Raw genomic sequence first — 20329 nt, forward strand, 5'->3', positions numbered from 1 at the left:
TGTCCGCTGTCGCAAGCGCGGGCAAACCCTCCGCGACTCCGAGTCTGGGGCACAGGATATTGTGTTTTAGGCGAGAACAGGTGAGCAACAATTTACATTAGGAGCCTTTATAAATAACTATCAGGGGGATCATCGTTAATGACTCCGTACCGAAGAATCTGCATTACCTGCAGCATGATAGATTGCGCTACGGTCCAGCGGAACCGCGACGGCACATATGATTTTTCAACATTTCTCATGAAAGACCAGGGACTCGCTCCTCCCACGTCAGAGAAGGCTGCGAGACCCGGAAGGGTAAAGGAGGAAACTCAAGTCATTCCGGGCAACGAAGTATGACCTCAAGATCCAAACCCGGTCACTGGTTCAAAATCATAAATGATTGCCTTGCCGTCCATACACTTCGTCAATATATCCACAGCATGAGAACGTCTTATGCTGAGGATCGTTAATAAAAACACGAAATAGCTTGGACTGTGCTGAATCAAGCAGTTGGCGCTGCTCCGAACTCCGGTTAGGCGGGTCAGTCCTGGGGTCCATCTCCACAACGATATGCCACCCCGGGATCGGGGGAGGGAGCTTTCCCGGTGTTACGGAAGAGAAACGGCATTCTGCTGGGAAGAGCATATTCAATGGGTTTCCTTTGCACACGTTTCATATCAGGTGTCTATTCTCATAATTGTTGATAGTATGAGTTTGAGATGCCAGGAGTCTGGCAATTGATCATGATTCCCTTCTTGAGGCTCAACTTTTGAGGCACTGACTGATATCCAGGCTCGTTAAAAGACCTTGCCCAGGAGGTGCTCGGGATGGGCCAACTTGGAAGGGGTCCACAGATTAGATCCATTAGACATGCACGCCCACATGTAGAAGAGATGATGTATCTCAAGGTACCGTCACTCGAGCTGGCAGTAGTTTCTGGGCTCTGTCTTCACCGAATTTGCTTGGAGATCGTTGAGATGCTGGTGACTCTTGTTGCTCTCGTGTCATTGGCGCGTGCTCTTGAACTTGGCAATATGAAGCGAGATTCCTGGATCGTCGACCGTCAAATACTCTGCCTAGGTACGAATCTAAAAGGCAAGGCATCAAGTTAAAAAGAACAAAGAAAAAAGAGAGCGCGCTTGCAGCGGTCCGCCCTATACCTGTCCGCTGGTCCGGACTTCAGACCACCAAAGCCCCACGTTGCTTCCTTTTCTTCCAGAGGTGCGCTTCCAGCTGCCAACCTGGCGGGCTTCAGTGGAAGAAGCAAGTGCAACAGCGGTTATTTAGGGCACTTTCTAAAGGGAGCTGCTGGTTGACTTTAAGGTACACACAAATAACAGAGTATTTCTAGTCATGTGCAATACTCAAAGATACTTGAAGCCCAGTACCTCACCCCTCGTGGCAGGCGCAAACACGGACACACACCCACTACAGCACACCCCCCGCCCGGACCAACCACCGGCCTGGCCCAGTGAATAGCAAATTTATCTCATCTTTCGCTCCATCTCGAAATTCCCCAATTGACGCATTTTGCTCTCCTCTTCAGCTTCTGCTTCTCTTCGTTTCGCTTCCCTTTCGCTACGTCGACACGTCTCCGACATTCTCCCCCTGCCGCTGACTTCGATCGTTCGAGGGAAATCTTATCCTTTGCACCTCTTTCTACCTCTTGTTAGCTTCTGCTATTTGCGTTGCTCCAGAGAATTTCGTCGTGGTCAGCCGTTGTCGGACCACTTGTCAGTGGACACTACGAAACCAATTCGTCTCCGAGTCGCCCCAGACACCTCAGTTTGCGACCTGCTGAGTATCGCTCGATTATTTCCGACAACCTAATTGCTGTGAACTCGATCCATCCTTTTCGGAACTTTTCTTTACCCCTCCGAGCGACTACGATATAACAATGTCCAAGCTTGCTGTGGCCAAGGAGGCCGTCAAGGAGGCCGTCATCGGCACACACGAACCTGAACAGCTTGCTGCCCACACCAAGGCGCGCTTCACCAAGCATGCTATCAAGGACCCTGAGACAGGCGAACTGTACCTCGGACCCGATGAGTTTATCAACGCTGTTGCGCCTGAGGGCGAGGATTACGTGAGTCACGCACTCCTGCTTCAAGCAAGCTGTAGCCAAGCTTGCATACTCGCAAGGACTTGCTAACCACTGCCAAAACAGCACAAGATCTCCCGTGATCAATACTCCATTCTATTCAGCGTCGCGGATGTCAATGGCAAGGGCAAAGTGAGTCTTGCTGACTGGGGTATTTTCGAGCACCTCCTCAACAAGCCGGATGCCGAGTATCAGATCGCTTTCCGCCTCTTTGACGTTGAGCGCACCGGCTCTGTTAAGTATGACGATTTCCGCACGTTGTACGAGCTCAACAAGGGCCCCGACAACCTAACCTTCGACTGGGACTCCGACTGGGCCAAGATTTACATTGGTAACAAGAAGCACCGTCACCCTCTCGACTATCCTCAGTTCTGCCAAATGTTGCGCGGTCTCCAAGGCGAGCGCATTCGGCAGGCCTTCCACCAGCTTGACAAGGACGGCGATGGCTTCATCAGTGGTGAGGAGTTTGAGCGCATCATTGTCGAGACTGCCCGCCACAAGCTGTCTGAGCATATTCTTGACAATCTGCACACTCTTGTCAACCTCTCCATTGGTTCCAAGATTTCATACGCCAATGTGCGCGCTTTCCAGAACGTCATCGGCGGGATGGATCTTGTTGAGCTCATCTTGCGCCGTGCCATTAACCAGAGCAAGGACGGCAAGATCACTCGTCCTGAGTTCCTGAACGAGGCTGCCAAGCTCACACGTTTCTCTCTTTTCACGCCTATGGAAGCTGACATCCTTTTCCACTTTGCCGGACTCGACCAGCCCTCTGGCCGTCTGGGACTCTCCGATTTCGCCAAGGTCCTTGATCCTTCGTGGCGGAACCCCATTTACGACGCCGTCGAGGCCACAAAGGCCAAGGTTGCCGCTGGTGGTATCCTGATGGGAGTTCTGACCTCGGGTTACAACTTTGCTCTGGGTAGTGTTGCCGGTGCCTTTGGTGCCTTCATGGTGTACCCCATCGATTTGGTGAAGACGCGACTGCAGAACCAGCGAGGCGCCCAGCCCGGTCAGCGCCTCTACAAGAACTCGATTGATTGTTTCCAGAAGGTCATCCGCAACGAGGGATTCCGTGGTCTCTACTCGGGCGTGCTACCCCAGCTAGTTGGTGTTGCTCCAGAGAAGGCCATCAAGCTGACCGTGAACGATCTTGCCCGAAAGTACTTCACTGATAAGAACGGCAACATTACAGTCTTGTCCGAGATGATTTCTGGTGGTTCTGCTGGTGCCTGCCAAGTCGTAAGTTCATCAAATAACCCCTACCTTGATAGAAGCGCCACTAACTAGCCTACCACAGGTCTTCACCAACCCTCTCGAGATCGTCAAGATTCGACTCCAGGTTCAGGGCGAGGTCGCCAAGACCGTCGAAGGAACACCGAAGCGATCGGCCATGTGGATCGTGCGCAATCTGGGTCTTGTTGGACTGTACAAGGGTGCTTCGGCGTGTCTGCTCCGTGACGTTCCCTTCTCGGCCATCTACTTCCCTACCTACAGCCATCTCAAGAAGGACTTCTTTGGCGAGTCTCCGACCAACAAGCTGGGTGTTTTGCAGCTGCTGACTGCTGGTGCGATTGCCGGTATGCCCGCTGCCTACTTGACGACACCCTGTGACGTTATCAAGACCCGACTTCAGGTCGAAGCCCGCAAGGGCGAGGCCACATATAACGGTCTGCGACACGCCGCCAAGACAATCTGGAAGGAGGAGGGCTTCACTGCCTTCTTCAAGGGTGGTCCCGCGCGTATTTTCCGATCTTCTCCTCAGTTCGGCTTCACCCTTGCCGCATATGAAGTTCTTCAGACCCTTCTACCCATGCCTGGTACTCAGAAGGAGAAGATTCCTACAGGAGTGTCAGATGCCGTGTCAACGGTCAAGGGCAGCCTGGACACTAGTCCATATGGTCGCAGCCGCAACGCCCTTAAAGTGATCCTCGATCTTGATGAGGACTTTGGCAAGGTCAAGCTTCCCAATGAGAAGGGCTGGCGATCGCTGCCCAAGATCATGGGCGGTGGTGGTCAGTAGAACGATGAACAAAATGATAGAAATGACCGGGAGAATCCAGAAAACGGATGCGTTGAGGTTTTTGATCGAGGTTAAAGAGGATGCAAGATTGACGAAAGCGATTGTCCGGTGACTGCTCGGCTATTACGCCTTCAAAAACGGCCCATGGTCGGGCTTCGATGTCCGAAGCACGACCCGCCCGTGTTCAATTACCGGACAAAGCCGAGGAGATATTGCATCGAACCAATACCCAGCGAGACCAAAAACCTTTATGATGAAATCTCTCTTTTGAATCTATGTTTTCATTTAGAGCGAAAGACAAAGACAAAAGAACGGGGATAGATGGAAGATGGGATACAAAAAAGAAGCAGGATGAGATAGAGATAAGTCGGATATCCGGTTCCTGGCGGAGCGGAGCGGGCGAGGGAGAGCGTCTGCTTCTTTTGCATCAGACTCGGCGTTCTGGGGCATTCAAAGGGCATGATGGGAGCTGTATTTTTACCACCCTTTACTATGTTATGTTTAGAGTTCAGTATTATTGTTACTATAGCTTGTTTGAATCGTTTTGTGGAAAAGAAAGCACGTTCATGAATCATGTGTGGCGGTTTATATGGGAATTGAGTGTAACAGGTGATTCACGAAGCGTATCTGTTTAACAGAATCGTTAGAGCAGCAAGATTAATCGAGACTTTGGTCTCAAAGGTGTGTTTAATGCGCTATCTCTTCAGAGATGCTGCAGGCGTAGCGACGCAAGTTCCACAGCCGCCTGAGCGACGAACACAGCGTGCTTAGTACAAAGAACGATTTAATCGCTTAACATGGGAGTCTTTGAATTTGTGAGAAATTTAGGTCGTCTTGTCTCAAACAATGAATATGAACTGATGATCAGAAAATGTCAGATCATAAGGATGGTCCCAATTCAATACATTGGAGCTATGCCATCGTTTGACGAGTTCATGACTGTGTTCCTCAACTTAAACTAAGCAATCTCTTGTCTCCTTTTTCTCATGAGAGGTCGCTCTTGTCATTTGATTCCAGAAATTACAATAGTACCTGAGAGACTAGAACATACGAGCACGATGCTTTTTTGTGACATCAAATGCAACATTCCGTTGCTGTTCGGGCCCACAGTGGCTCTTAGATAGAGTAAGACATGGCACATCGTAAAATATTTAATATAATTCTAGCACTTTCATGCATTTGTTTTAATGATGTGATAATCCTTAAGTAAAGTTGCGGGCGTAATGAGTAGGTATCTATTCAACTGAACAACCACCATCTTGTGAGGATTGTGTGGATACAGTAAACATAGAATCCATATCGTTACAAGTTAGTTAAAAACAGCGAGACTCTGATATGTAATTCTCAGGATTATGAGAAGGATATAATTCTATTATGTAAAAAATGCAACAAATATAGTTGACAATTAAAGCTGATCTGATGCGCCTTTTCATTATGCGCAGTGGGAATCTCTAAATCAAATTCCCATTTTCCGACGCCTGTTGAATTACCAAAACTCCAAAGTCTAAATAAATAGACAGATTCATCAGATTCGTTAATGCTTTTGTTCGCCGTTGCTTCAAATCCAACAAACCCATACACCGAAGTAGACTCGCTGAACGAGGGAAGAGAGTAGAGTAAGCAGCTCAATAGTGAACAGTAGCTAATCTCTGGATCCAACCAGCTTGCTGTTGAGGTTCATACTCGGGAACCTTGGCGCCAGGTTCAGCCATCATGGACATCTTGAGCCATTCGACGTAGTCCTCGAAGCCAGTTGTGCTGCCAGTGACATTGACCTTCTTGACGCCCCTGACACCCTCAAACATGCGTAGATTGCGATATCCGACGCCGAGGAACATCGACTGAACAACGTCAATGGTGAGCTCGTCAAGTCCGCTGTACGCTTTTGTCACAGCATCAGCGTCGTAGGGGAGATCGACGTCGAGGCGGACTTGGGTGTGGAAGCGGCGGATGCTTGGGATGATGGATGACTCCTTGACGGGGCCGTACCAGTTTCGGAGGCGGGGGAAAGAGGTGAGTAGTGTGGGATGAGAGAGGAATGTATTGCAGCCGTAGAGAAGATCTGTAGCTTCATCGTGAATCTGGCGGTTGGTGCGGAGGAGAGAAGCGTGGACTTTTTGCTCAGGGCATGGTCGGCCACATCGGGTGTAAGGCGCTGTGAGGAGGAGTTGATCGTAGATTTCCAGACGAATCTCAACTGGGAGGTCAAGAAAGCCGGTCTTGTGGGGTTCTTGTTGTTGGATAGTAGTGGCCATAGTGATTGTCGGTATCAAAATATAGTGATGTAAGTGGTGGTTTAAGCTGGTTGAGAGTAGATTGAGTAGAGTCGAAATGACTAGCGGATGTTGACGAGATCTTAAATCAAGCTGGGAGAGCTGCTAGACTGATGAATGACTAGGTAGGCTAGCTGTTGTTGGCTTGAATGATGTTATCCAATGATGGTGTTGATGTTGTAGTGCCGATCTTTGAGGCGTTGAGTCGTATGATATGATAAGATTGATGAGCGTGTAGATATGTTGTTGTTGAGATGATATGAACGGGAGTAGAAGCAAGAAAGGGGGAGATTGAGAGTTAATATATATATTAGACATTACAAGGTGAGTCAAGAGAATTGACCTTGAATTAGACGTGGTCGTGGACATGGCCGATTGACGGACACACCCTCCCAGGTTCTGACCTTGAACTTACGAGACGCCAGGGCCAGGAACTAAAAAGATTACAGGGATCATGGGTCAGACCAAGGATCGGGACGGGATGGTACATGCAGAATGGCTGATGATTGTGAAGGAAACAAGGTCGCTTTCTGAGCCACGCAATTGAAATTCGGGTGACAATTGGTTCCATTCGAAGATAGAATCCTTATCTTAGCTACACACCCTGCAACGAATGGATCATATCACACGGTGACTGACGTTGACCGAAAGATTGAATTATCGCTTTTTCTTGCTGTCTTCAAATGTGTCTTGATCTTAGTGGCATCCATCCATACCTGTCAGCCAGATAAGCTGAGCTGACTCGCGCTGGCTTTAACTCTTGTGAGCTGAATTGACGAAGCGAGCATAAGCAAGTGCCGATCTCTTGAGTAAAGGTTGTGCAGCCAGCCATGGAGACCAAACTATTAGTTAGCTGGTGACGAGTCAAAAGAGATTGATTTGATGGCGGTGACTGTGTACTGTGGTGTTGCATCAACGCATTAAGTTCCAAAATGCCGAATGCCGGCGCCTAGGAAATAATACGGATCTTCGTGTCCAGTACAGCCACAGATATGAGACTGAGACTCATACTGATCAGTACTGATACTGATATTCATGAGCTGAGCATAAGGTGACAAGTACCGTCCCGGTGCCGAGCGATGCCCCGTACGGAACGGCCGTTGAATCCACAGTTTGGCAAGGGTTAAGATCGGGAGCCAGAGAGGCCCTAGCGATCTAGGATCAGGGTCTAGGCTTTGCAATGGTTAATTGGTGTTTCTCTCCTTCAAAAGGTAAGTGTTGATGGTGGAATCGTCAAGATATATACGTCATGATCATGGAGGATGAATGAGTAACATGTCAATCTCATGATGTTGAGCGCAATCTTGATCAGAGAGGGGCGGCCGCAAACGGAGGCTCAACGCCGTCATCAAATCAACCTGCCTCTATTCCCAGCTCTCCTCAACCCCTGCGAACTCCATTGTTTGATGTTTTCCTCTCAGAATAAGTCGACTCAGGTGGGTTTCCAGACCACTGACTCACTAAGGCTCGGAAATAGCACGGCATGCAACATAATGCAGCCACAGTCGACGATGCAGTAGATAATGCAACCTAACCAACCGGCAGTGTAAGAATCAATAAAAAGAAAGTTACCGCGCATTCCATTTGATTCAAGATGCCCACTTCGGCTCCGATCCTACCGACGACAACAACTCTCTCAAGAAAATAACCCGCGAGGGACTCTGTCTCACATAAATCGTGTCCGACCTCTTCCGATTCTCTTCATCACTATCTACGGGGTCCACATTTTGAGCCTCGTCTGGCCCTTGTCTGGCGTGCTTTTTCACTTCTGGCATGATCCCAAAGGCCCATCGACTCCATCCTGCGGCTGCGGCTGCGGCTGCGGCTCTGCAATTCCCACACCGCTCGCTACCGAGACAAGGGTCTAAGGTGAGAAGCATCATGTTAAACACGTTCTAGAAAAGAAAACAAGATCTTCGAGGGGGCGTCTAAGGTGAGAGGTGTATCCACTCGCTTAAGATGTCAGGGCGTCTTCGGGCAATTCCCGTAGATGTGAGCTTCTTTGATGCTATGATTCACGGGTTAATGCCCATGCTTCTAATATTCTTGGAGTATCAGCATCGTCTCTTCTCGGTGTTATTGTTGCATTTGTTTTGGGTGGAATAGAATCTGCTCGGATGTTCTCCGTGTGGTTGATGAGCTGTAACATGAAGCTTTGATCATGGCAAGGTGAAGCATCAGCATCTTGAAGGGTTCTTCGTCACACTGCATTCCTGTTCCCTCCGATTCGGTTCATAGCAACTGATTAGCAATTCGATATTCAAGATTATCTCCATCATGATGAAAGCTTGAGTTGTTAGATTGACCAGCTATTCCTAATTGGCTCACGCAGCCACAGTCGGTACATGCCAGCCACACTTGTGCAGCCACTTTGGGCCTTAAATTGGCAATGGAAGTCACGAAAATACGTACCGAGATGGCGTCAGAGCACATGAGTGTTCGCTTGATGTCTCATCTCAGGACTCACTCATTCACCTCCGCGGTCACACGATTCATCACTGTAGTCCTCAACAGCCTCGACTCTCTTTCATGAGCATCGAATTCCCTCCTTTCTCTCCTTTTCACTTCATCTCAGCCTTGACGCGTAACAACGCCAAGATACGAGATTGTAGATAATAATGGCTGTCGGCTTCCTCACGTTCCTTTCAGGCCTCTTTGGATGGATTTATTTCCTCGCCTGGAGCGCGTCCTTCTATCCTCAGCCCTTGCTTAACTGGCGCCGTCGCTCCACCAGCGGCACAACTATCGATTTCCCCTTTATCAACGTCCTCGGTGAGTGCCCAACCGCGATGTGTCCTTATACCCGTACCCCCAGTGAATGGCATGATATGAGTGTCAGAGTGGACAATATACACCCCCTCTCTTCCCTCACCTTCAGTCAGCCCGGCGGTTTGTCGCCCTGCCGCCCCGGAATCCTGGACCCGATCGCCGCCACATTGGATCCTAGTCCAGTTCGTCTTCACTTCATCCTCAGTACTAACAGTATTCGTATCTATCAGGTTTCGCTGCATACTTTAGCTCGAATGTAGCTTTCTACTACTCACCAGAAATCCGCGCTCAATATGCTGCGAGACACAAAGGCCTCGAGTCTACTGTACAATTCAACGACATCACTTTTGCTCTCCACGCTCTGTTCCTGTCCATCATCACAACCTCACAGTATTTCGCTCCATCGCTGTGGGGGTTCACCCCGAACTCTGGAAACCGACCCAGCCGGTTTATTCTTGGGGTAGCAGCCGGCTGTATTACTGGGGTTCTTTTGACATGCGTCATTGTTGCTTCATCTCCAGGAAACGATGCCGTCTATGACTGGGTTGCCCTCGATATTGTCTACGCCGTGGGCTATGTCAAACTTATTGTCACCTTGATCAAGTACACTCCCCAAATCGTTACCAACTACAACAACCAGAGCACCGACGGTTGGAGCATCTCTCAAATCTTACTGGATCTTACTGGCGGCGTCCTTAGCGTCAGTCAGCAGGCCATCGATAGTTATCAGCAGCGCGACTGGAGCGGTATCACCGGTAACCCGGTCAAGTTTGCTCTTGGCAACATTAGCATGGTTTATGATACCGTCTTCATCATCCAGCACTACGTTCTGTATCATGACTCAGAGAAGCCGCAGTCTAGCGATCGCGAGAATCAGAGATTGTTGGATGAGGAGCGAAGAGCGGAGCGCAGCGAGTGATATCATTGTCTTTGACTAGAACAACAGCGATGAATACTCTACTGGTGCATCTTTGTGGGTGGTGTTTTGGTTTGTGCATTGGAAACTCTCGGCAACACGATCTGCGTTGCATGATAGAATACGGCCCATAAGCAATCCATTTTCTGTATCGTGGGGTCATATGGCCTATCAAATGGCAGATAGATATGATTTTTCAGGGCATACGATATGGTGGCTGCACCTGGACAGCTGGAGAAGACTCAGCTTGAATTTAGCATCAGGCTCAATAATGTCAGCATGGCCACAAGCCAATCGTAGCTTTCATGTCAACCTCCCTCATATTGGCGTGGCCCCTTAATCTGACTCCCCTGGCATTGATCTTGGATATATAAGCTGGTACTACGACATATCTGGGCTGCTGTAGTGGTGTGCAAAGATGTATTCAGGATACTGAGCAACATCACGGCTGAAATGGGAGCTATTGGTTCTGACTGAAGCTGAGCTTATGCTGACCATGCCGCATGACATAGATCCTTGATCATATATATCGACGAATGCGGCTGCACCCATAGTATTCAGTTCAAGTCTTCTTATATTTGCCGGTGATGTCTAGTATTATCTATTGCCCCGTGGGTTTGTATATCCGCTAGTAAGCCGATTCTTGATGGTAGCTGCTCGGCTGGTGGACCAACCTGGCCCATCCACATGCACGATTAAAAAAAGGGAGTTATCAAGCTTAACCTTGAAAATCTGCAAGCTCTCCTACAACAATAGTGATACTTTACTCAGCCGTGCTGACGGTTTTTCTACTCGCAGGGAGAGTGTGAGATCAGCATCTTGATCCGCTTCTGGCAGCCGATGGAGCTATCTCCCCATCTGCAGAATCAAGATAAACAAAAGACACAGACACAGGCCAGAACATTGAAATCATTTCAAGGAAACTCATCTCTGTAAAAATAAAATCTGGCCCATACACCGTCCACATGGTTCATAAATTGGTGGCTCAAGCTATAGAGTGTTTTATATTATATTTAACTCTAGAGGTTTATAAGACTAACCTAGTTATCACAAGGTCCGCATTCTTCCTTCACAGCTACAAAAGTGAGATATAAACCCTTATGTTATACCAATTGCACCATAGAATAAAAATGTTCTAATAGAATAAAACAGTAATGCAAAAAGGATCGACAACGGCAGGATTCGAACCTACGCGTGCGAACACAATGCCTATGATGTCTCGAAGAGATAGCAGGGCATCGCCTTAACCACTCGGCCACGTTGTCCTAGATCATTGGGAAGTTTTGGAATACCATTGATATATATAGGGCAAACTTTTCAGCTATAGAATGTATCTATTCCATGTTTACCTTCGCTGCCTACAGCTTCGTTAGTAGTACACTTTTGTTGTGTATCGGAACGTGAATGTCATTCTCTTGTGACTCTACCATGCTGAGACGACCCGGATAGTCTGTATACTATTAACTTCACTTCGCATAATGATAGCTCGAGCTCAACAGCACTGCAAAGCATCAAATGTCTATCACTGTCTATTTTGTCTCTATTTTACAGATATCGTACAGCCGTCTTGACCAGATTATGAGGTTTATTTCAATACAAAATTGATCGTCTTACCTCCTCTTACAGGAATGGCCCTCTTAGCGGCGCGCAAGTCGTATGGCCCTTCGGAAAACCGCGCAGCACCCTCCTTAGTAGCAAGAATCTCCCTGACCATCCAGTCCCGAAGCTCATCACCTGACAGCTCAGCTGGAGGGGCGGGAATATCGACCACACCGCGCACCTTGCCATTGACCTGTACGGCACAAGGCTGTATTCGCGGGCGAACAAGTTCGGCCAGGGATTTGTCCGGCACAGGGAAGCTGGTGGACGAGAAGATGGAGGATGCGGAGGGGCAAAGAAGGGCCCAGCATTCCTCGGCAAATGCGGGCGTGATGGGCGCCATCATAGAAATTAGAGCACGAGCTGCTTCATGCTTGACAATCGGGCTGGCAGCATCGTTTTCAGCCAAGGTATTAGTCAGGATCATAAGATCCGATACCACAGTGTTGAGGGAGTATACTTCCTCATAAGATGTAGTGATTGATGTGATGGTTCGTTGGAGATGGCGCCAAATGGCTCCTTCAGCATCCCACTGTTTAAGCTCTTCCGTGGACGCAGAACCAAGACCCTTGTGTTTCTCAACAAGATATTCTCGGGCGGTAGTTGTTTGGTCAGCGGTTTCTGCAGCAATGGCTACAATCTGATCGTGGAGTCGCTGAAGCCAGCGGGTGACTCCCGAAATCTTGGCCTCGTCCCAGTTGAGCACGTCACCAACAGGGGCTTGGAATAGCATGTGGGCGCGAGTAGCATCAGCACCGTATTTCGAGATGAACTCTGAGGGGTCGACCCCGTTGTATTTTGACTTTGACATCTTCTCGAAAGAGACATTAGCCGTTTTGCCAGATGATACCACCTTGGGCTGGTTGGGATCAGTCAGGTCAACTTCATCGGGCTTGAGGAAGCGGCCGTTGTCAGGGTTGATGTATGTTCTGCCATGGACCATACCCTGAGTGATGAGGCGCTTGAAAGGCTCCGCAGACTTGTAGGTTTCCTCGTTGTATTGAGGAAGCAGAGGGGTTGACGCCAAAAACTTGAAGATGAAGCGGGAATAAAGAAGATGGAGAATCGCATGCTCGATACCCCCGATATAGGTATCAACGGGAAGTGTTCTGCCCGCTTCAGGAGAAAATAGCTGTTCCTGGTTATGGGGATCAGCAAACCGAGCATAGTACCAGCTTGAGTCAACGAATGTATCCATGGTGTCTGTATCTCGTCGAGCAGGGCTGTTGCACTTGGGACAAGTCGTATTGACAAATTCAGGAGACGACTCCAGTGGACTTCCATTACGCGTCTCTGCCCAGTCCACATCAGGAAGCTTTACAGGAAGCTGTTCGTCTGGCACAGGAACCGGGCCACAGGAGTCGCAGTGAATGATGGGAATAGGAGTGCCCCAGTACCGTTGTCGGCTGATCAACCAGTCTCGGAGACGCCACTTCTCGACAGGCTTTGCAAGATCAGCCTTCTCAAGCAGCTTGACAATTTCTTCGCCAGCAGCCACTGAATTCTTGCCCTTGAAGGAACCACTATGTTCGGTCATAACGCCATGCTCGACAAAAGGCTCGTTCTTCATAGCTGTTGTCGACTCATCCTCTGATGCAGAGAGAACTTGTCGGACTGGCACATCGTAGTGATGTTCCTTCCAGAACGCATTATCCCGCAAATCGTGGCCAGGAACACCCATAACTGCGCCTTCACCATAATCACCCAAGACATATGGCGCAACATAAACAGGCAGCGAGACCTTGGTGGCATCGGGAGTCTCCTCATGATACGCAAGTGGGTTAATAGCCCGCAGGTGAGGTAACAAATAGCCAACCTTGGAATCCGCAGGCAGACCAGGGATGATGTCGATGAAAGCTTGTAGTTCAGGATCCGAAGCGGCGAGCTTAGCTACGATTGGATGACTGGCAGCAAGAGCCACATACTGAACGCCAAAGAGTGTATCAGGTCGAGTGGTGAATACTTCGATCGCTGCATGAATATCGTGGCCCATGGCTAGAACGGGGAATTTGACTGAAGCGCCGGTTGATTTACCCAGCCAATTCTTTTGCTGAGCCAGAACTCTCTCCGGCCAAGCATTTTCCTTTGCAAGTGCCTCAAGCTCCTCGAGAAGGGCTTCACGGAACTCAGAGATGCGGAAAAACCATTGCTTGAGTTTGCGCTTCTCGACCTTGACACCGGACCTCCACGAGTTGCCATTAGCATCAACCTGCTCGTTTGCAAGGACTGTTTTATCCACAGGGTCCCAGTTGACCTCAGCTTCGGCTTGGTAGGCAAGACCTCTTTCGTGCAACATGAGGAATAGCTTCTGTGTGTGTTTGTAGAAGCCGGGATCACAAGTTGACAACTCCTATAAGGTAGATTAGAACGGGAATCATGATCTATATGAGGGAGAACCTACACGATCCCAATCCCAACTCCCATTCATGAGTTCCAACTGCTCCTTCATCTTGGCCATGTTACTTCTTGTCCATTTTTCTGGGGCAACTCCTCGTTCAATTGCAGCGTTCTCAGCTGGTAGACCGAAGGCATCCCATCCCATAGGTAACATGACTTTTTCGCCCCTTAGTGTTCGGAATCGAGCGACGACATCGGCAATGGAGTATACTCGCAAGTGACCCAAATGGAGTGTGCCCGAGGGATATGGAAACATTGGCAGCACATAATGTTTATCTTGGCCATTTGTCCCCTTTTCGGAGACTTTGAAAGTCTCATTAGACTCTCTCCACCTCTGGCGCCATTTTTCGTCTATTGAGGTAAGGTCGATAGCGTAGAATCGTCGTGAGATTGCTCCAAGAGTCGCAGTCTTGGTGTGGGCGATTATCGGATGTCGAATTGAGCTGGAGGAGAGACTAGACAAAGCACGCCGAGCCGTGGCGCAGCTCATGAGCCTTTGGTGCAACAATGGCATTGGTACGTAGGCATGATACGATCCAGAATCGTATCAATTGGGTCGACCTGGGTGTAGATGTTTACACTTGAGATTTGAAGCTCTGTGTTCTGCAAGCGATAGTAAGGTGGTTGAAATTTAAAGCTCGGGCCACGTCGGTACATGGGTCACCACTTACACGATAGCCGTCTCCATGTACCGTTGGGTGCGTCATGGCTGCTAACGTCCAGTGGCCAACCCGAGAACGGTCGCTGAAGGCCGCTAACAATTCAGTGTGCAAAATGATGTACCCCGCTAGTACGTAGTATGGATGCCCCGCCACAAAACTCATCATCCCCTCCACGATCTAGAATAAAGAAAAGGGACCCCGACGTCTTCGACTCGACTTGTCTCGTCTCACTCCGAGTTATCTCCTTGAGTCGAGAGCCCCTCCCCTCTTCAGTCTGAGGACGATAGCTCTTAATCGATAAGAGAGAGCGACAAGCCAGCTTTGAGCTAACTGCCCTTTCCAGTATTGCATCTCTCCTCCTCTTCCAGTCAATCATCGACGATTCGACAGTTCAAGTACCCCCCGACGATATCCGTCCAACTTCGAGTCTACAACTTTCTCAATTCACATATTACGAATAAACGCGAATCATTGAACCATTAAGATAGCTCCCACCGTCCGTCGCAATGGACAAGATCACCGATCGCATCGCTGCTCTGCCAGCTGATGGCACATACTTCTCTCTCGAATTCTTCCCGCCCAAGACCGCCATGGGCTTCTCCAACTTGCGAGACCGTCTTCACCGAATGGAGCGTGCCCTTCGACCGCTCTTTGTGAATGTCACTTGGGGTGCGGGTGGCAGTACATCCCAAAAATCACTTGAATTGGCCGAGTTGTGTCAGAGAGAGGTTGGATTTACAACTTGCCTGCACCTGACATGCACCAATATGAGCAAGAAACTGATCGATGAGGCGCTTTCAGATGCGAAAGCACTGGGAATCAGAAACATTTTGGCCCTGCGAGGTGATCCCCCACGAAGAGAAGAATACCGTGACCCAGAAGATTCTGAGGATGACGGAGGCCAGGACTTCAACTGGGCTGTTGACCTGGTCAGATATATCCGCAAGACACACGCAGACTACTTCTGTATTGGTGTCGCAGCTTACCCCGAGGGACATGCCGAAGAGAGCCATCCTCTCGGGCAAAGCTTGGAGCATGATCTTCCTTACCTTGTGCAAAAGGTGCAGGCTGGTGCCGACTTCATCCAAACCCAGCTTTTCTTCGACATTGAAGCATACGAGCACTTCGAGACCACTCTACGAGAACACCCCAGCGGTGCCTTTAAGGGCATTCCCATTATTCCAGGACTTATGCCCATCCAGAGCTACCAGATGATCAAGCGCACAACCAAGCTAAGCCATGCCAAAATTCCAGACCATCTCCTCGCACGCCTCGACGATGTCAAAGGTGATGATGAACGTGTAAAGATGGTCGGCGTGGATATCGTCAGTGAATTGATAGACAAAATCAAGACCATCAAGTCCAAGACACCGGGTCCAAAAGGCTTCCACTTTTACACGCTCAACCTGGAGAAGGCCGTATCCTTCATCCTGGAGCGGGCGAATCTCATCCCTGACCCTCCAGAGAACGAAGAAGCCATCGCAGTGGACGAACTAGCCATTCCCTCGCTACAGATCAATGGCAGCGCCAACATGCGTTCTAGCAGCCACTCCCGCTCCCGGCAGTCAAGAAGACATTCTTCTGTTGCCTCAGACCCCCACAATCGTGTGATTGTTGGTGATAGGCCAGCGATATATCCTGAATGGGAGGCTACTGGACAGGAGGCCGGCGTGCGTGCCGAAGCAATCAATACCCGTGCAAACACTCTCGCCATTTCGGAGGGCGAAGGCGTTTTGGGCCGTGAGGCGACATGGGATGACTTTCCTAACGGTCGTTTTGGCGACGCCCGATCCCCCGCCTATGGTGAGATTGACGGATACGGCGTAAGCCTCCATATGTCTGTAACACAGGCTGTCAAACTTTGGGGTTACCCCAAGACACGGCAGGATATCAACGACCTGTTTGTCAAGCATATTCGGGGAGAGCTCTCCGCCATCCCCTGGAGTGAGGAGGAGCTTCGGGCTGAGAGTTCAACTATTCAACCTAACCTCCTGCAACTCAATCGCAAGGGCTGGTGGACTGTCGCTTCGCAGCCTGCCGTCAATGGCTTGCGATCCAGCGACGGCACCTTTGGCTGGGGTCCACCCAACGGATTTGTCTTTCAGAAGTCGTTCGTCGAATTCTTCATCCCCGCCAACGAATGGGACACTCTCAAGGCTAAGCTCGCATCGCCGGAGCTGCAAGACTCTGTATGCTTCTACGCCAGCAACGCACGCGGAGATTATCTCTCATCGGACAACAGCGATCACGTGAACGGTTCGACGGAAGCCGGTCCGTCTACGAATGCCGTGACATGGGGTGTGTTTCCCGGAAAGGAGATCATCACGCCTACTATTATTGAGGAGGTTAGTTTCCGAGCTTGGAGCGAGGAGGCGTTTGGAATTTGGGGTGAATGGGCCAAGGTGTACGGCCGGGGTTCTGAGAGTGAGAAACTTTTGAGTGGCATCAAGGATGATTATTGGCTGGTCAACGTGATTCATCATGACTTTGTGGAAAAAGATGCCTTGTGGCAGCTTTTGTTAAGTTGAGCAACATGTCTATCCTAAGAGACGTAGACATGTCAATGAAAAAGCAAGTCAAAATCAAGCAACTCCTGAGCGAGGCCATTCTCATGCGAGCCACGAAATACTACTGAATCCACGACAACATGTCAAGGCAATTCGATACTCAACTTGGAAAAGATCACTCGGATCAGAGCCTCAAGCAAGACAAGACATACTCAATATGATCTTGCCAGATAATTGCTGTCCTGCACCTAATACACTTGTTTTTAGCATATCATAGTATTTATGCTATAATGGTTATGTCACAGCCATAAATTACAGGGCACCACCTTTTAAGACTCACGCTGTTTATTGAAGTGAGCACCATAGCTAGCTAGAACTCATACATGCCCCATACTATTCATGCCCAAATGAACCCTTACTAACTGATCGGCTAAGAAGCCATGAAGTGTGTCGAATGTCTGGTGTCAAAGGAAAGAACTGAATGCTTCTGTGTTGCGGGAAAAAGGGGTATCTGTGCTGGGAAAACAGGGGGCAAGGGCATGAAATATGATCAAAATACCGACAGCAAGGCAGTAAAAGCCGATCGAGCCATATGTCGCTAACAAAAAGAACCGGTTCCGCATTCGTGCTTTTGTGGTATGTTGTATAGTACACTCTGTAGAGCTTTCATCCATATTTTGGTACTGTATCCGATAACCTTTGTCGACGGTATCAGTTCTTGCTCAAGTCAGAGATCGCGATTCGAGATCGAGAGTTTAGATCTCTCCGTCACCCCATTCCATGTAGGACGAGTCATCGGGAGGTGGAGCGCGAAAGGTTCCCGCGACTGAGAAGATGTCGGGATATCCAAGGCCAACTGAGTTGATCATGTCAAGACCAGAATTTCCCACCACGGACGGCTGAGGCTTACGCTCTACGTTGCCAAAGATAGAGGTCGGAGCAACAGTCGCGGAAGGAGGGAGCGTTGCAGCAGGGAGACCGACAGGAGCCGAAGTAGGACCTGGAGTTGGAGTAGGGGCATCCTCGTACGGAGACTCGCTGTCATTGTACTGCGCGGAAGCGTCGGCGATAGTAGCAGCGGCCTTCTGGGCAGCTGTGCGAGAGGGCGTAGGGCCACGAGGAGTACGGCCAGTTGTCTTGACTTTCTTTGAGGGAGTATGATCCATTTCATCAAAGTTAAGCTCATCGCCGTCTTCATCTTCCGAGCCGGAGCGCTTGATGGGATTCAAGGGTGTGTATGAAGTTTTGCGCTTGGATCCCTTGGCCGATCGACTTCCAGGCTGGCGTGACGGAGTAGGTTTGGATGGGGTATTTGGCAGCCCGGACGCTGTGCCAAGGTTGAGGCAGTTGGCGACATCATCACCATTGTTAGCGGCATAACGAAGGGCCTCAGCGTCTTTCTTGATAGTTCGGAACTGGAATTGGATGCCATCTGCGGTAGATTGGCCAAAGTATTTGGCAATATCTATGGAGAACGAGTTAGTGAGAGCTCATAGCAAGAAAGTATCATAGCGTTATCGGAGAAATATGCGATCAAGCGGGGAGTCGTACTGTTCTTGTCAATAGCTCCCTGTGTGGCAGGGAGGAGGTTTTCGTCGGTGGTCAAATCCTTGACATCCAGACCTTGCTCACGAGCCGCATGGATAATGCTGACAGTTGCCCGAACCTTGCGGAATCGATGATTCAAAGCATGGTCTGTCATGTCAGAGCCGTAACAAGCGGCGATTTCTGGGGAAGAGTCAATCCTCCTCCTGCAGACTCAGCGTTATGGGGAAGGGACACAAAGAACAAGGGCTTAAGGCCACAAGAGCCCCTTAGAAACAAGTGCGACGAGATATAAGGAAATCGCCCTCTTACCCTTGTAGTTCCACTTGACGTCGGGATGAGCGGCGACGATAGCCCGAACCATACGAGCCTGAGCCTCGTAGGTCTTGTAGTTGGCTTTGGCATTTGCGGGTGCCATGGCTTCGGCAGAGGGTTTCTAAGGACTGTTAGCCGCCGTGAACAGTGATGCTAAAGAGCCGCGTTGATGATATGGTTGAGAAGTCGTATTGAGGCCGACGTACTTAGAGAATGGGATAGTGCTTGACTGCACCAAGTTGAAACTGACCTTGATCAAGGAATCAACAATAGAATATTGCTAAGAGGGAGAAAGGTGAGCTGCGCGAGTGGCGGTGATATTTTTTAAATAAGAGAAAGTGTTGAAGAGAAGAAGTAAGATTGTTGCAATATGATGATGTGTGGTTGGGATGAGATGAGAGAAGAGAAGGTTATTGAGACTCGAGAGTGCGGTGATGAGATGAAGAAATGAGGAAATAATATTATGACGTGATTGAAAGAAAAGAAAGAGATATTTCACTACCTACCTAGAGTCGAAGGGCAATGAAGATGTGATTGAGATGGGTGAAAACGCTTATGATATAGAGTTGCGATGCGAAGTGTAAATGTGAAGTTGGGGTGAAGATGGAAAAAAGGCGGAAGAAGATATAGTAAGTTTTGACAGTGATTCACAGTCGAATTCGGTAAGTCCTCAAGTTACGAGGAGATGGAAAACTTGGTGCCCACTCAAACGAGTCGCGCAATTGTTTCCAGGCCTGGTGAATAGTGGTTGAGGATAATAGATATCAAACTGCGATTTGTGGTTAGTTGCTGGGCGACCAACTATGCGAGAACCATGGAGAGGCAACCTACCAACCACAACCTCTGACGAACGAAAAAGAAGATAAAGGAGCTTGAAGATAGAGGTATAAGCTCGCTGAATGAGTTGAGTTTTGAGGAACAGGTTCCAGAAAAACAATGCAATTCAGTGGTCGGCTGGTTTGGGCGTTTGTTGACTTGCAAAGGCCTGTCTGTATAAGAACTGTGGCTAAGTCAATCTGTGCCACTGCTACGGCAGTGTCGCACCACAGGAGACTCGACAAGCTAGGATAGTATGCGAATGGCTCAACAATACGGGAATTGAGCGAGTCCGCGGTCGGTAGAATGGAAACAGTGTCAATATCGATCGTCTCTTGAATAAGTTGACGTTGAGTGACAGAAGTAAAGGGGCTGGCAATTGGCACGTTTGTGGGCGCAGTGAGGCTGAGATAGCCTGATACCTGGG

General features: G+C 49.3%; 6 protein-coding genes and 1 non-coding gene across 23 annotated transcripts; 3 read left to right on the top strand and 4 right to left on the bottom strand.

Moving 5' to 3' along the window:
- Positions 1-981: 981 nt before the first annotated feature.
- FOIG_02938 (uncharacterized protein) lies at positions 982-4998 on the top strand. Of its 2 annotated transcripts, XM_031200435.1 has the most exons (3): positions 982-2065; positions 2147-3322; positions 3381-4998. In XM_031200435.1, the coding sequence occupies exons 1-3, from the start codon at positions 1877-1879 to the stop codon at positions 4101-4103; spliced, it is 2088 nt and encodes a 695-aa protein (XP_031070203.1). In that variant the 5' UTR covers positions 982-1876; the 3' UTR covers positions 4104-4998. The 2 variants fall into 2 exon arrangements, with proteins under 2 accessions (XP_031070203.1, XP_031070204.1); XM_031200436.1 differs by having other exon boundaries at positions 982-3322.
- On the bottom strand, positions 4441-8407 carry FOIG_02939 (uncharacterized protein). 3 transcript variants are annotated; one of them, XM_031200439.1, is made up of 2 exons: positions 7487-8407; positions 4441-7374 (listed from the first exon to the last, which is right to left on the bottom strand). In XM_031200439.1, the coding sequence occupies exon 2, from the start codon at positions 6356-6358 to the stop codon at positions 5729-5731; it is 630 nt and encodes a 209-aa protein (XP_031070207.1). In that variant the 5' UTR covers positions 6359-7374; positions 7487-8407; the 3' UTR covers positions 4441-5728. The 3 variants fall into 3 exon arrangements, with proteins under 3 accessions (XP_031070207.1, XP_031070206.1, XP_031070205.1); XM_031200438.1 differs by having other exon boundaries at positions 7439-8407; XM_031200437.1 differs by having other exon boundaries at positions 4441-8407.
- On the top strand, positions 5146-11240 carry FOIG_02940 (uncharacterized protein). 2 transcript variants are annotated; one of them, XM_031200440.1, is made up of 3 exons: positions 5146-9148; positions 9376-11144; positions 11214-11240. In XM_031200440.1, exons 1-2 carry the CDS (start codon positions 8995-8997, stop codon positions 10062-10064), a joined length of 843 nt encoding a protein of 280 aa, XP_031070208.1. In that variant the 5' UTR covers positions 5146-8994; the 3' UTR covers positions 10065-11144; positions 11214-11240. The 2 variants fall into 2 exon arrangements, with proteins under 2 accessions (XP_031070208.1, XP_031070209.1); XM_031200441.1 differs by lacking the exon at positions 11214-11240 and having other exon boundaries at positions 7917-9148; positions 9376-10795; positions 10860-11045.
- Positions 11229-11326, bottom strand: FOIG_02941. The gene has a single exon. It is a non-coding gene; the product is annotated as a tRNA-Ser (tRNA).
- Positions 11327-11526: 200 nt separating this feature from the next.
- On the bottom strand, positions 11527-14686 carry FOIG_02942 (leucyl-tRNA synthetase, mitochondrial). Its single transcript, XM_031200442.1, has 2 exons — positions 14062-14686; positions 11527-14010 (listed from the first exon to the last, which is right to left on the bottom strand). Exons 1-2 carry the CDS (start codon positions 14569-14571, stop codon positions 11647-11649), a joined length of 2874 nt encoding a protein of 957 aa, XP_031070210.1. The 5' UTR covers positions 14572-14686; the 3' UTR covers positions 11527-11646.
- Positions 14687-14880: 194 nt separating this feature from the next.
- Positions 14881-17649, top strand: FOIG_02943 (methylenetetrahydrofolate reductase (NADPH)). The gene has a single exon (XM_031200443.1). The coding sequence runs from the start codon at positions 15226-15228 to the stop codon at positions 17245-17247; it is 2022 nt and encodes a 673-aa protein (XP_031070211.1). The 5' UTR covers positions 14881-15225; the 3' UTR covers positions 17248-17649.
- FOIG_02944 (uncharacterized protein) lies at positions 14883-20272 on the bottom strand. 13 transcript variants are annotated; one of them, XM_031200445.1, is made up of 6 exons: positions 19918-20272; positions 19593-19855; positions 19293-19366; positions 19084-19207; positions 18778-18954; positions 14883-18691 (listed from the first exon to the last, which is right to left on the bottom strand). In XM_031200445.1, exons 4-6 carry the CDS (start codon positions 19187-19189, stop codon positions 17982-17984), a joined length of 993 nt encoding a protein of 330 aa, XP_031070213.1. In that variant the 5' UTR covers positions 19190-19207; positions 19293-19366; positions 19593-19855; positions 19918-20272; the 3' UTR covers positions 14883-17981. The 13 variants fall into 13 exon arrangements, with proteins under 13 accessions (XP_031070213.1, XP_031070214.1, XP_031070221.1 ...); XM_031200449.1 differs by lacking the exon at positions 19293-19366; XM_031200456.1 differs by lacking the exon at positions 18778-18954.
- Positions 20273-20329: the final 57 nt, after the last annotated feature.

Source organism: Fusarium odoratissimum, assembly GCF_000260195.1.
Source record: "Fusarium odoratissimum NRRL 54006 unplaced genomic scaffold supercont1.3, whole genome shotgun sequence".
In the NCBI taxonomy this organism is placed as follows: Eukaryota; Fungi; Ascomycota; class Sordariomycetes; order Hypocreales; family Nectriaceae; genus Fusarium; species Fusarium odoratissimum.

Bases quoted from the DNA above. Each gene is read 5' to 3' on its own strand.
- FOIG_02944 (XM_031200449.1), bottom strand. From the start codon at position 19,189: ATGGCACCCGCAAATGCCAAAGCCAACTACAAGACCTACGAGGCTCAG. The intron at 18,955-19,083 runs GTAAGAGGGCGA...ACTCTTCCCCAG, and splicing joins CGTCAAGTGGAACTACAAGG to AAATCGCCGCTTGTTACGGC. The intron at 18,692-18,777 runs GTACGACTCCCC...CGTTCTCCATAG, and splicing joins GGGAGCTATTGACAAGAACA to ATATTGCCAAATACTTTGGC.
- FOIG_02942 (XM_031200442.1), bottom strand. From the start codon at position 14,571: ATGCCATTGTTGCACCAAAGGCTCATGAGCTGCGCCACGGCTCGGCGT. The intron at 14,011-14,061 runs GTAGGTTCTCCC...TCTACCTTATAG, and splicing joins GGAGTTGGGATTGGGATCGT to GAGTTGTCAACTTGTGATCC.
- FOIG_02939 (XM_031200439.1), bottom strand. From the start codon at position 6,358: ATGGCCACTACTATCCAACAACAAGAACCCCACAAGACCGGCTTTCTT.
- FOIG_02943 (XM_031200443.1), top strand. From the start codon at position 15,226: ATGGACAAGATCACCGATCGCATCGCTGCTCTGCCAGCTGATGGCACA.
- FOIG_02940 (XM_031200440.1), top strand. From the start codon at position 8,995: ATGGCTGTCGGCTTCCTCACGTTCCTTTCAGGCCTCTTTGGATGGATT. The intron at 9,149-9,375 runs GTGAGTGCCCAA...CGTATCTATCAG, and splicing joins CCCCTTTATCAACGTCCTCG to GTTTCGCTGCATACTTTAGC.
- FOIG_02938 (XM_031200435.1), top strand. From the start codon at position 1,877: ATGTCCAAGCTTGCTGTGGCCAAGGAGGCCGTCAAGGAGGCCGTCATC. The intron at 2,066-2,146 runs GTGAGTCACGCA...CTGCCAAAACAG, and splicing joins CGCCTGAGGGCGAGGATTAC to CACAAGATCTCCCGTGATCA. The intron at 3,323-3,380 runs GTAAGTTCATCA...AGCCTACCACAG, and splicing joins CTGCTGGTGCCTGCCAAGTC to GTCTTCACCAACCCTCTCGA.